General features: G+C 43.7%; 1 protein-coding gene across 1 annotated transcript in view; it reads left to right on the forward strand.

The window, feature by feature from the left end:
- Positions 1-7,245, forward strand: part of VSTM5 (V-set and transmembrane domain containing 5) — a 28,570-nt gene extending 21,325 nt beyond the window's left edge. Inside the window, exons 2-4 of the mRNA XM_066253681.1 lie at positions 4,227-4,553; positions 4,654-4,794; positions 4,925-7,245. Of these exons, the coding sequence (XP_066109778.1) occupies positions 4,227-4,553; positions 4,654-4,794; positions 4,925-4,968 (512 nt within the window). The 3' untranslated portion in view covers positions 4,969-7,245. The remainder of the gene's footprint in view (positions 1-4,226; positions 4,554-4,653; positions 4,795-4,924) is intronic.
- Positions 7,246-14,609: the final 7,364 nt, after the last annotated feature.

Below are 14,609 nucleotides of genomic sequence, written 5' to 3' on the forward strand. Positions count from 1 at the left end.
AGTCCAAATTATTTTGCCATTTTAACATTCCAGAGGTTTGAGGCCTAAGCTCCTCTGGCATGGCAGCTCAGGCTCCATTTTGTTTCATTTTGTTTATTTTTACTATGGAAATGTGTTTATTTTCTTCTCTGCTCCATTTTCCTAAAGGCTGCCACTACTGTCCTTTACGTGTTGTTATATTTTTCATGATAGTTATTGTAGAGCGATGACAATTTTTCTCTCTAACCCCTCCACCCCCAAGTCCCCACATCCATCTCATTCCAACGTGGATGACCAAACTCTAAGGAAAAGTGACTTCATCAGGGATTTTCAACCCCTAAGGAGCAGAGACAGCTCAGTCAGAAAAAGTGGCTGTAGAGGAACATGTCTGTGGACATGGAGAAGGGCACTGTTGGTTTCCAGAACACGCTTGCTCCAGAGGCTCCCAACCTTTTTGGGGCCACAGACCGGTTTAATGTCAGAAAATATTTTCACAGACCGGCCGTTAGGGTGGGACAGATAAATTTATCACGTGACCGAGACAAGCGTCAAGAGTGAGTCTTAGATGGATGTAACAGAGGGAATCTGGTCATTTTTTTAAAATAAAACATCATTTAGACTTAAATATAAATAAAACAGAAGTAATGTAAGTTACTTATTTTTTTTCTGCAGACTGGTACCAAACAGCCCATGGACCGGTACCGGTACCGGTCTGCGGCCTGGGTGTTGGGGACCTCTGCTCCAGAGGACCAGCAGCCTTGGCTGACTCACCAGAATTCATTCACTCTATTGTTCAAAAAGACTGGCACGCCATTTAGGACATTGGCACTACGCTGGACCATTAGCCACCGCTCAGGCTCCATTTTAAAGTGGATGCATTTATAATATATTCTTTTTTACATCAGCGTCTGAGAAACTTGGGCTTATTATTTTTGTTTGTTTTTCAGTTTTGCTGTGTCTTGGGCCAAAGTAATTGAAAGGCTCAAGTGAAGGTCTTTAAGGCTATGAAAGGGCCAGTAGTGTCCCTTGATCATCATGGTTAATATAGGATGTATGTAAAATCCACAAAAGTGATGAAGCCGATTTGTCACTAGTTGTAAATACAGTTCTCCAGATCTTACAGTAATCACTATTCCAACTGCTTATATTTGAGGTCAGAGAAATCATAAAATACAGGTAGATAAATGATAGTCACCCAATAGAGTGGGGAAAACACTGGTTTTGCATCAGAGAGAATTGCATTCAAATCCCACCATTGCCATTTCCCAGCTATGTGGGCATGTTCTGACTCTCACATAAATAAATAAAAGAGATAAGGATTGCAAAGTACAGAATAAGTATATAATATACTGCTCACAAAAATTAAGGGGTATTTCATAATGAATATGAAGCAATAAAATATCCCCTAATTTTTGTGAGCAGTGTTTGATAACTGGCACAGAAAGCCTTGACTGTAGTTCTTTCTTATATGTTTCTTAGCTTTTATTTATTTATTTATTTATTTATTTATTTATTTACTTAGTGTTAGCTTTTAGATGTGCCTGATTTTTTAAACTACCCAGGCAGCAACAGTCCTATCAGGAATGGTTCATCCTTCTTGCTTCTATAAATATTTGTTCATTCACTTACTCATTTACTCAGCAAACATTTATTGAACAATAGCTGTGTCAGGTGTTATGCTGGGTACCGGGGGCACAGAAACAAACAAAAAATAATTCCTGACCTCCACGGGCTAGACTGGAATGTGACCTCTGTTTTTCTCCTGAGAAAGAATGAGAAAGCAAATGGGGCAAAATGTTAATAATTGGTGAATCTAGAAAAAGGTATATAGACATTAATTGTACTTGTCCTTCAACCTCTCTGTGCATTTAACACTTTTTAAAAATTATTTATTTATTTATTCATTTTAGAGAGAGAGAGAGAGAGAGAGAGAGAGAGAGAGAGAGAAAGGGGGAGGAGCAGGAAGCATCAACTCCCATAGGTGCCTTGACCAGGCAAGTTCAGGGTTTCAAGCAGGCGACCTCAGCATTCCAGGTGGACACTTTGTCCACTGCACCACCATAGGTCAGGCAATACTTTTTAAAATACAGAGTTAGGGAGAAAACACATATAGTTACTTGGTAACTATAACTCTTGAAAGCCATCATTCCTGATTTTTCAGCATGGAATTTGTCAGGTTCATCCAGGTACCTAGCCAGGTCTCAGGGAGTGGCTCAAATGCATATGCTGGGGACAAAGGGACAATAGAAGTCCTGGGAAAGTAACACGTGTGGTTACCTGGAGCCACACAGCAGGTGCCCGGGGGCAACTGGGCACCCAGAAAGTGAGAGGGCTTCACAGGAAGTGGAGGTGGAGACCAAGGAGTGGGCTCCAGGCTTGAACCCTGCCCTGTGCGTTGTCTGGTCCCCAGCCAGCCCTGACCACTCCTCTCAGGGCATTTGTCACATTCTGTGCCATCCACCTCCAACCACTGACCTTCGATTTGAGCATAAAAAATGTGAGCTTTGGAGTCAGCAGCCCATGTGTAAATCTCAGCCTTGCACAGTGAACTTGGACAAGTGAGTCCTATGGAGCCTGAGGTTTCTTATATTTAAAAAATATAAATTAAATATTTAAAAAATATTTAATTTCTTTAATTTCTTTAGTTTCTTATATTTAGTTTCTTATATTTAATTTAGTTTCTTATATTTAAAGAATATTTAAAAAATATTCTTTTTTAAAAAATATTTGAACCGGCAACCTCTGCACTTCAGAACGATGCTTCAACCAACTGCACTATCTGGCCAGGGCTCTTATATATAAATTCTTGATAGTATCTCACTAGGTTGTATAAGACTAACAAGATGAGGTATATAAGACAGCACAGGGCCTGTGCCTGGTACCTACCTAATATAGTGTACCAACATACATGTAACCTTTGCCAGTGACCCTACTATTAACCTACCCATTTCATGCAGAAATCCGGGCTTGCAGCCTTGTTGCCTCACCCACTCCCACACTAGCTCCTCGGCATGTCCTCCCTACTCCCAAATGCATGATGTAAATCTGACCACTCTTCATTCTCTTCAAGGTTACATCTCCATTTCTTATCCAGGCCCCTGAGGCAGCCACCTGACTGCTCTTCCCACTTTCCTGCTTGTCCCCTCACTCCCAGAGTGTATTCTGCAGCAACCATTCTTAAGCTTAAAGGAGAATATCACCTTCCCACTTAATTCTCCTATGGCCTCTCCTCACCCTTGGCTGAAAAACTTCACGCCTGACCTCATGACTTGGGTCCTGCCCAGCTCTGCAGCCTTGTCTCCTAAACTCTGCATGTGGCTCACTGTATTCTAGCATAGTGACCTTCTTTCTGTCCCTCAAACCCAGTGGTGCTCACGCTCACCTCCCAGTCTTTGGACTTGTTCTCTCCGCCTGAAATGTGCTTCCCCTACATCTTTACCTGGCTGCTCCTCCTCCGCCCTGTCCTTTAGGTCTTATTTCAAGTCGTTTGCTCATTGAGAACCTCCATGACCATTCTATCTAATGGTGTGTATCGCTTGCATCCCCATTGTCATTGGTGCCCTGTTTTATTATCTTTAAAGCACTAGTCAATATCTGAGATGACCTTGTTAGTTCATTTAGTCCTCGTGTGTCTCCCTTGTAGAACTAAAGCTCCAGGGAACAGTAAATGGTAACCTTGTGTCGTGTTCACTGTCAGCTCAGGCTGCCTTACAAATTACTGTACCACAGACCAAGGGGCTTAAGCAGCAGAAAGTTATTTTCTCACATTCTGGAGGCTGGAAAGACCCACATAAAGGTGCTGGCAGGGTACGGCTTCTGGTGAGAGCCCTCTTCCTCGCATGTAAACAACTGCCTTCTTACTGTGTTTTCACATGGTCAAAATTTCCTCCACCTGTGCGCTGGAGAGAGCCTGAGCTCTCTGGTGTCACCTCTTACAAAGACCTTAATTCTATGGGATCAGGACCATACCCCTATGGCCTCATTTAACCTTAATTACTTCCTTCAAGGTCCCAACTCCAAATACAACTATGTGGGGGGTTAGTGTTTCAATATAAAAACCTGGGGGGGGGGATCTAAACATTCTGTCTATGACAGTCACCATTGCAGCATTAGCGCCGGAACCTAGAAGACAACTTGGCATATAATAGGGACTGAATAAATATGTGCTGAATAAATCAATGAATCATAGAAGTTCACACCACTGTAGATTCATTAAGTCGCCCCATATGTAGCACTTCATCCTGCAGGTCAGGGCGTGTCACTGTACATTCCCCAGTCCGCCATCAACGCCACGGTGGAGGAAGACATCCTGCTCTCGGTGGAATACTCCTGCCACGGCATCCCCACCATTGAATGGAGGTATTCGTCCAACTGGGGCATGCAGAAGATTGTGGAGTGGAAGCCAGGGACTCAGGCCAACATCTCCCAAAGCCACAAGGACAGAGTCTGCACCTTTGACAACGGCTCCATCCAGCTCTTCAGTGTGGGCGTGAGAGACTCTGGCTACTATGTCATCACAGTGACAGAGCACCTGGGAAGCCATCAGTTTGGCACCATTGTGCTACACGTGTCGGGTAAGACGACTCCGGGGACCCTGGTGCCCTCTGACTGCAAGTGTGTGGGAGGCCAACTTCATGACATTAAAAAACATGTCTTCCCCTGCCCCATCCACAGAGATCCTCTATGAAGACCTCCACTTTGTCGCTGTCTTCCTTGCTTTTCTTGCTGCTGTGGCTGCAGTGTTAATTAGTCTCATGTGGGTTTGCAATAAGTGCACATATAAATTCCAGAGGAAGAGAAGACACAAGCTCAAAGGTAATTCTCTGGGCCTTGTGATAACCAATTCAGGCTTTTGTGGCCGGAGTTGGCCCATGTTATCTTGTTCTCACCAAAAAACCACCTCACGACTGATTTACAACTCAATGACTTGTCTTTTGCTTTGCAGAAAGTGCAACCGAGGAGATTGAACTCCAAGATGTTGAGTGTTAGCCAAGACTGAGCCCAATTACATTCCTACCTCAAGAGGAAAAACGTTATTTTCCAACGAAAGGAGCAAACAATCCACCCTAAGAGCCTCCTGTTGTCCTGCCACTGACGTCCATTCCTGACGGACTGCCGGATGTGGACACAGTTGACTGAGGATTGGACAAAGTCAGTTCTCATACTTGCACAAAGTTCAAGGAGAAGAGTGTTTTGCATGGCTGTGGCGTCAGAGCCGTGCTAACCCATCACCCGCGGTGCTGTGCAGGTGGCGGCCGCTTGCTCCCACGCTTCGCTTGGGCTTGGCTTGGCCCAGGGGGTGGCCGCTGGAGGCATCCCCGTATCAGAGGCCAGAATGCTCCAGATCGGGTGTGCAGCCAGCGTTGGAACAAGCTGTTTGTGCGCCTGCCTGCTCTGCTCCTGCCCTGTAGCCCTCTGCTATGGAGGCTGTTGTGAGAAAACAGGAGGTTTTTAGACAACCTGCTGGTGAAGACAGAGGTGGGAGGAGACGGAGCGGTGCTGCTGCGCTTCAGTGAGCTGCTCAGAGAAGGGAAGGGCCAGACCCCTCCAGCCTGGAACTCTAGAGAAAAGAGGTTAGTTCTTGAAGGACCAGCATTGATAACAAAAACTGGGGAGAAAATTACCTTTCTCTTCCTCTCTTAGTCCAACATGATTGAATTTTCCCTCCTGTGGCCCCCAACTTAGGCCAGTGTGAGGAAGACAGTTTGGGCACAGTGGCGGCAGCAGCCGGCCCCCAGAGGGCTGCCTGCCAAGCCGTGCGCAAGCGGGGCCTGCGTCACGGGTGGGACAACTGGAAAGTCCCTCAGCTCAGGCTTCGAATCTGGCCCCCTAAGTCTTCATGTCTCAGGTCAGGCCCTTGCTCTCTCCCAGACAGGCAAAGGTCCGCCTGGTGCTCGCCTGCCTCAGTCAGATTAGCGAGGGAAGCCACAGTGGGCACAGAGCTCTCCAACAATGTCAAACAAGCAGAGGGTTCTTCCGTGATCTGGTGGCAATCTGTGCTGCACTGAGTACACTGATAAAATGACCCGGGGTGTTGGCCTCCAGGTGAAATGGGGGAGGGGACTGGATCCTCTGTCCTTTGTCCTTATTCTCTCAGGTGTTCGTTAGCAAGGTTACCTGAGAGGTTCTTTGTCCCAACTTCCAGTTGGGAAGCTCTAAAGGTGGCCTGCACTTATTTTCTGTGATCTTTCCTTTCTCCAGTATTCATAGTTGCAAACCAAAGCTACCACAAAGCCCAGTTATTGGCAGAAGCTGTTTTTAGCTGTGTCCCCAACCCCCTCCTGCAAATTCACCCACGCAGCAGAGGAGAGCTAGATCATTCCCTTCTCTCCCCCCCACCATTTCACCCGCATTTTTTCACATGTGGTGGAATAAGGAATTGCCTGAGAAGTTAGTATGTGGTCTTTCCGGGAAGAATGAATGCAGGGTTGCAGGAAGAGAGCTTTTGGAGAGTCAGACAGGAGTGATCAGGGATCTAGGGGAGGGTTCAGAAGGCACAACCTGACTCAGAAGGCAAGACAGGAATTGGTTTGCACAACTGATTCATAGCTCTAGCTCCTGACACAGAAGTTCTCCCCTCCAGCTACCTGCTGTACACACACACACGTAAACAGGCACGCCTGTTCCCTTTCCCAGGGAGCAGAGGAGCCATGCCTATGTCAGGACGGGTTCCTCATAGCGGTCTCCACCACCCTGAAAAAGCAGGGTGAGGAGACCCGGAGAGAAAGGGGGTACAGGACAACCTGCTTCCTCCTGTCTCCTTCACACACAATGTCCATCAGCAGGAAACTACTTTGGCTCTGGTAGTTGCTGGAATCTGTGTCCTCTTTTACTACCTGCTTTTCAGAACTCTACCTCTCAGCCTGTTGGAAGGCAGGAGTGGAGACTTCATAATAAAAGGAGACATGGAAAATGAATACCCAGTGAGAGGCCTCCATGGGCAAACCCAGATATAAATGAAATTGCTCCCCAAATATTTCACGAAAGTTTATACCTTCTGCTTTCCATGCCTTTGTTTTGCACTTTGAAAGCTCGCTCCATCCTGAATGTTACCGTGAAAAGTTTTTGATTCTAGAGTCTGAGATTTTTATTTTTCAGAAGGGAAAGGAAAATATCATAGAGGTTATGCACTGCAAATGTTAAGTTATAAGTTATGTTTCAAACTGTGAAAATTGTTTTCAAGAATGAAATAAAACCTGAAAATAAAGCCCTGGCCCTTTTACGTGTGCCCCTACTGTGTGGAGAAGTCTGAACCCAGCCGGGTTCCCTCAGCTGCAGGCAGAAAACCCTCAGCCACATCATGGGTCTGGCACAGTTTTAAAATGACAATAGGATGAATCACATTGGCTCTAACAATAAACATTCTTTAGCAACTCAGAAAAACAACACTTTATTATCACCACCATTCTCCCCTCTATTGTAGCCAGATGACAAGTTTGAAGTTTTTGCTTCCAAAATATGAATTGTAGATACCGTAGAGTCCTTTCTGCCTTTGGTAAGGGCTGAGGCAGGGATGTGGCGAGTGTACCACCCCCTCCAACGGTGCATAAGACACTCGACAGAACATACATGCTTTGTCAACAGAATGTCCTCTCAAGAGACTGTGATCTAAGAAACCAAAAAGTTACTGTTCAAGAACGAATCCACCCAAGTAAATTTGAAGATCTGAGAGGCTTTATCAAGCAATTCATGAATCAGGCAGCATCCCATGTAGCAACGGGAAGGGCACTCAGAGGGGTTGTGCAAATGGAGGGTTTATATTGGCAAAAAGAGCGGGCAAGGCAAGAGTGGATTATTTCAGGCAAGGTTACCTCTCCTAGGGGAAGGCAGGGCTTTATCAGGCATATTATCTCACTAGTGATGGTCAGGAAATTTCAGACTGATTCGTTTAAAAGTCCACTCCCAGGAAAGGCTGAAACTGTAGTTGGTGGGCTTAGCAAAAGTGGGTCTGGTTCTTTTTTTAGTACCAAACAGTTAATTCTTTTTTATTTATTTTTTTGTATATATTTTTCTGAAGTTGGAAATGGGGAGGTGGTCAAACAGACTCCCACATGTGCCCGACCAGGATCCACCCGGCATGCCCACCAGGGGGCGATGCTCTGCCCATCTGGGGCATCACTCTTGCATCCAGAGCCACTCTAGCGCCTGAGGCAGAGGCCACAGAGCCATCCTCAGCGCCCGGGCCAACTTTGCTCCAATGGAGCCTTGGCTGCAGAAGGGGAAGAAAGAGACAGAGAGGAAGGAGAGGGGGAGGGGTGGAGAAGCAGATGGGTGCTTCTCCAGTGTGCCCTGGCCAGAATCGAACCCAGGACTCCTGCACGCCAGGCTGACGCTCTACCACTGAGCCAACAGGCCAGGGCTACAGTTGATTCTTGAAGACACGGGTTTAAAATCTGTGTGTAAGTGGCCCTGTGCAGTTCAAACTTGTGATGTTCAAGGGTCAACTGTATTTTCAATCCACAGTTGGGAATCCATGTATATGAAGGGTCAACCGTAGTTATACTCGAATTTGCAACTGTGCAGCAGGTCGGCACCCCTAAGTCCTGTGCTGTTCATGGATTAACTGTATTATTATTCTTTTTCATGTCATGGTTGTTCTGGGTGTGCAAGGAGAGTTGAAACAGAAAACCTGTGTCCTTGGAAGCCCACGTGAGATGGTAATACCTCACAGTACATCATGCTCACTCTGATTTGAAATCCTCCCACACAAAGGCGAGGAGCAAAGGCAGTTAAGAGATAAGAAAGGATAGCAGGGTATCTTGTTCAGTGCAGGAATGCAGACAAGCCCTGAGTAAGGATGCCAGTCACAAGGGCTAGGTAATTGTTAACATTGGTGCAGAAGTGGCAGAATAGGACACTGGGAGATGTAACCAAGACCAAGCAACCAAATATGATGGAGTAAAACCCTCAGGCTGACTTAAATGCCGTCTCCGTGACAACTCTGGAAACCCTCATTTTGTCATTAGCTCTTACATATCCAGCCTAGTCTTCTTCTTCTTGCCCAGTTTCCAGGGAAACATTAGACACATCTCTTGTTTACTGACAACAGAGCACATCCCTGTGGTTGTTGGCACGTCTGCCCACGAGAATGGTGAGTTGCCAGTGTGTGCACCTTTCTGCACACCCAAACCCGTCCCAGCTCTCATCTTTTCCTGTCCTTGAGAACAAGGTTGCTGAATTCATTATCAACACTACCTTTTAAAAATGAGGTGCGTGTTTTCAGTTTGATTTAATTACAAAAATGATAAAACCTTCTTTAAAATTAAAATGATACTGAAGCCTATATATAAAGTAAAAAGTGAAAGATCTCCCTCCTTCAATCTTACCCCAAGGGAACAATAGTTAAATCTGGTATGTATACTTTTAGACATACTTCTGTCTATATACACACACACAGTATACATATATTTAATCTGCTTTCTTGCTAGGTAAATGGGATTCTATTACATATATTACCTACAACTTCCTCGTTTTCCTTTGATGTTTCATGGGCATTATTTTGTGTCTCTACCTATTCCTAAACATCATTCTTATTGCTCACACAATGCAACCCACAGCATGGATATAGGACAATAGTTTGTTCATGGAAAAATTAGATTTTATTTCAAGTGATATATACAAAAATAAATATCTTGGGCAATTGACTACATCAGACTTGTTGCTTCAACCAAGATGGTTTCCTTTTATTAACCAATGTGTTAAATTCTTATCTTCTATGGGTCCCTTCCTCTACCAGGGAATTCAGTCAATGTCTTACAATATTGATGGGCTATATGTAAAGTTATCAGACTGAACATCTTGGGAAAGGAGAATGAACATTGCTAATGTAGGGTGAGTCTGAAGTTTTAGCTATAGATTTGATTTTTATAAAGTATACACACAGGTAGGTTAAATTCCTTCGATGCCACAGACCAGAGGTGGTTCAGGCCCTTCTGTTCCTAAAAATGCTAGAAGTTTTATTTCCTCAGGTACCGCAGGAATTGAAAGGATTTATTATTATTATTATTTTAATTTTTATTTATTTATTCATTTTAGAGAGGAGAGGGAGAGACACAGAGAGAGAGAGAAAGAGAGAGAGAGAGAGAGAGAGAGAGAGGAGAGACAGAGAGAGAGAAGGGGGGAGGAGCTGGAAGCATCAACTCCCATATGTGCCTTGACCAGGTGAGCCCAGGGTTTCGAACCGGCGACCTCAGCATTTCCAGGTTAACGCTTTATCCACTGTGCCACCACAGGTCAGGCGAAAGGATTTTTTCTTGCTAAACAAAGTGAACTTATTACATTATTCAGTTTTGTTTTTATTCAATAATACATAAGTGCCAATTAGAATTTCTGGTCAATGTAAGATAATCAGGGGTATCACTTTGATTTGACGGGGTTCTGGCAAAGAATTCTGATGGTGAAATTTTACAGGGTAAAAATGATTTCCATTATGCTTTTTTAAAGACCAAACACAGTTCATAGATCTCTGTTGCTGCCTCTTTGGTGCTAAGGGGCTTGAATTGGGAGTAACTGTAAAGAAAGTTAAGAGAAGCCATGAACAGATTTGATGGCAAGAGCAGATTCTGCCACAGGCCTCATCTCCTTGGTATACCCACTAAATCAGCAGACATTTTTTCAGGTTGTATGTTACTTTTATACCTCAAACTTCTCCCTTATCTATTAAGTTTCAAGTCAAATATGGTCGGTTCTACAAGTGTTTTACAGTTAGTAACTAGGGACATGAATACAGTATAACATGAAAGTCTTCCTGGTTCCTAAGCAAGGGAAGTCAGAATATTGGGAGTAGAAACAGTCCTTAGCCCCTTGAGCTCAACTTTTACAGAAGGAAAAATAAGTGCTGCATTTGGGGCTCCTCTACTCTAATTTATTTAGTCATTCTCTTAATAAAGGGCATTTCCTTTGGACTCAATTTTTCAGTTTTAAAGACCTCCTTGATAATCCTTACACAATGATCTTTGTGAATCTGTGCTTCGTGAAATAGGAATGTCTGTAGGATACATTCCTAGAAGTGGACTTGCAAATAGGGAAAAGCAAACTTTAGAACCAAGTCTAAGCTCTGGTCACTGACTTTATATAACCTTTGCTTTATAGTGCTAAGTTAATAAGATAGGGTGTCTTAGCTGAAAATTGCCTATTACATCAGTAAGACTTGGAAAATAGTTTCCATCCTAAAGTGAGATTCAAAGAAACTTTACATTAGCGCAAGTCTGTAAGGTATCAATGAAGAACAAGGGTAAAGGAAGTGAAAGAGAACAAATTTAAAGACCAGGCAGAGAGTATGGAGAGAGGGTCACCAGAGAGCATGGTTTTGATTACTGTAATGCCGGTGGCCGAGGCCAGGCAGGTCTACATTGGATTTGGGCAGACGGTAGAGCAGGGGTCCCCAAACTACGGCCCGCGGGCCGCATGCGGCCCCCTCAGTTCATTTATCCGGCCCTCGCCGCACTTCCGGAAGGGGCACCTCTTTCATTGGTGGTCAGTGAGAGGAGCATAGTTCCCATTGAAATACTGGTCAGTTTGTTGATTTAAATTTACTTGTTCTTTATTTTAAATATTGTATTTGTTCCCATTTTGTTTTTTTACTTTAAAATAAGATTTGTGCAGTGTGCATAGGGATTTGTTCAGTTTTTTTTATAGTCCGGCCCTCCAACCGTCTGAGGGACAGTGAACTGGCCCCCTGTGTAAAAAGTTTGGGGACCCCTGCAGTAGAGGAACTGTGGAGCCAGAAAGCACTGGGTCATTACCGTTTAATAAAATCTTGCAATGGTGGACAAGCAAACAGGCAGGAGAAAACCTCTTCTCATGGCAGCAAGTGAACAAACAGCAAAAATGACTCCTCACAGGGGCAGGCAGAAATCCAAGTCTGCCGTCTGCAATCTTCCCTGAGCGCAAGCACCCACACCCTCACATAGACTATCCACACGTGGTGCTGCCACATGCTCATGCACTAATCAAGCAAAGTACCTGCATCCCGTAAACCAGAGAGCAAGCCTAACAGAGCTGTTTTACCCACAATAATGAACTTGAAAAGACTAGTATCTTCAACCCACAAATACATTCACTGTATTACCATCAGTAGATCTGAAAAAAAACAGGATATTCTGAAATCCTTTCTCCTAATGATAAATAAAAATAAGGCTGGCATCTTAACTTTTTCCCACTTCTGACTGACTTGATTCTTAGATTAACTGTTGCTTAATGCTTTATAGCTGCACAGCACTTTAGAATTTAACCTTTCCCAACCACACTTAAACCTTTGAACTACCCTTGAGATTAGCAGACACATCCTTGTCTACATTTTATATATAAGAAAACAGGTGCAGAGAAGGTAACATTGCCAAGCCCACACAGCTAAACAGTGGTAGAGCCAACATTCCAACACAGCTCTCTTGCCAACCTGTTAAATACTTGGTGAGGAACTGATTGGTTTCCTCCCACCTGTCTCCCAAATTCCAAAGTGCATCCTTCCTGCTCCAGGTAATTCAGGTTGAAACATTAAGCAGGAAAATGTTACGAGGCACAGCAACTGAGCTGCCATTTACCATACATTTGCTTTCATTTCTACTCTTCTTTAGGTGGGTAACAGCTACTCACTAATCAGTGACTTAAAATATCAGGTAAAATGTGGCTTATTGGTTTTTAGTTACTCCACTCAGATGAAGCTTAAAGGAACAGGTGGTAGTATCTGTGCATGTATTCTCATAAGTTCTACTCAAAGTGTGGTCCTGTTACTGGTTCATGACAAGGTAATCATGGAAGTAGAAAAGCATTCAGAAATTTTTATTTTTGATAGCCATTTTATGTCTTTTATAATAAAAATATTTTATTTTGTATATTTAAAATTTTTAATATTTCGAGTAATTCATTTTTATATTTTACCAAAGTAATAATTTGCAATAGATGGAAGTTTTTTTGTTTTTTAGTTAGTCCTTTGGTGCAAGTCTGAAATTCACTGTACTAGTGTGAGCTTTTCAAAATCAAGTAAGGCTCATTTGAGAACTGTACAGAAGAGCTAAATTAGCTAAATTTGTAAGCCACCATAATTACGAAACACTAAGCAGTTTCAAAATAATTACTTGCAGATTCATACCAATTATTTCAATTTCCATGGATAGGAAGATGCAGTACCTTGATCAGAAGGGGAAGAGTGAACAAAGAAGGTGTTATGGTATTTTACGGTTTACAAACTCCATTTGTCTTAAAATAAAAAAGGTTGAAAAATACAAAGGACTTTCAAAAGTTACCGTATTTTTTGCTCCATTAGACGCACCTTGACCATAAGACACACCTAGGGTTTTAAGGAGGAAAATAAGAAAAAAAATCTGAACCAAATGGTGTGTTAAAATATTTAATAAAATACCGCATTTTTTGCTCCGTAAGACTGTAAAGCCAGTAGCCATGGCCACCATCACAGCCGCCTGGCCCAAGCAGGTTCGCGTTAGATTCAGACAGATGGTAATGAAACAATGGAGCCAAGAACTGGTAGGTCATCATCTTTAATCCTAGCTTGCACCCGGCGAGCAAGTAAAAACACACACTAGGCTCCCAACCCACTCACTCAGTGCTCACAAAGCTACTGACTTATCTGAGTTTCCTAGAATCAAAGGTTTCTAGCTCACCAGCCTTATTCACCTCTGTTTCCCATCTTCTTCCTTCTCTCTGCACAAACTGGCTTCTCCTTCAGCACTCCTCCATCTTGGCTGCTTCTCCTCTCCTCCACATGGCCTTTCTCTGCTCTCCTACAGCATGGGCTCCTCCTAGAATGTAATCCCTCTTCTTCCAGAACAACCTGATCTCTCTCCCTTTTAAAACCTTTTGGTGCAAAAGCCCTCCTCCAACACACATTAATATAATCACACCCATCCCAAGCAATCACCTGGGCAACGGGCTTCCATGTGGGCAGTGCCATCTTTAACAAAGTGAGCATAATATATTTTATCTTCCAACAAAGATGCACGGGAATTTTCCCCTCCAGTTTTTGGGGGAAAAAAGTGTGTCTTATGGAGCGAAAAATAAGGTACTTCAGTCATGTTACAAATTATTATAGGGTCCTGGCTGGTGGCTCAGTGGATAGAGTGTAGGCATGGCATATAGATGTCCTGGGTTTGATCCCGGGTCAGGGAACAAAGGAGAAGCAACCATCTGCCTCTCCTCCCTCTCCCTTTCTCTTTGCTTCCTGCAGCCAGTGGCTCGGTTGATTCAAACATCGGCCCAGATGGGGCTGCTAGGTGGATCCCAGTTGGGATGAATGCGGGAGTCTCTGTCTCATAATCTCTCTTCTCACTTGGAAAAAAAATTATTAGAAGAGTATTTTTTTAAAAATTGAAAGTTTTATTCATAAAGAAACCACTACGTACATGCTGTTCATAGTGGTACCAAAAGGTCCATAAACCTAAACCTCTTTAAGGGACATTTCTCAGGCATTTTCAGTTTGAGGCACTATTTCCAAGAATGCAAGTATGGTATTTGCAAAATATAATCCATTAATCTATTAGCATTTTCCCTTTGAAAAAGCAGAGAGCTGATAGCCTAAGACAACACTTTTAACTGAAAGAAGCACTCCAGAGCCACTGAGTGAAGGCTGGAGAATCCCAGAGGCAGGGCGAGGCAGGCAGGGAGGGGCGGGCAGG

Source organism: Saccopteryx bilineata, chromosome 1 (genome assembly GCF_036850765.1).
Source record: "Saccopteryx bilineata isolate mSacBil1 chromosome 1, mSacBil1_pri_phased_curated, whole genome shotgun sequence".
Classification (NCBI taxonomy): domain Eukaryota; kingdom Metazoa; phylum Chordata; class Mammalia; order Chiroptera; family Emballonuridae; genus Saccopteryx; species Saccopteryx bilineata.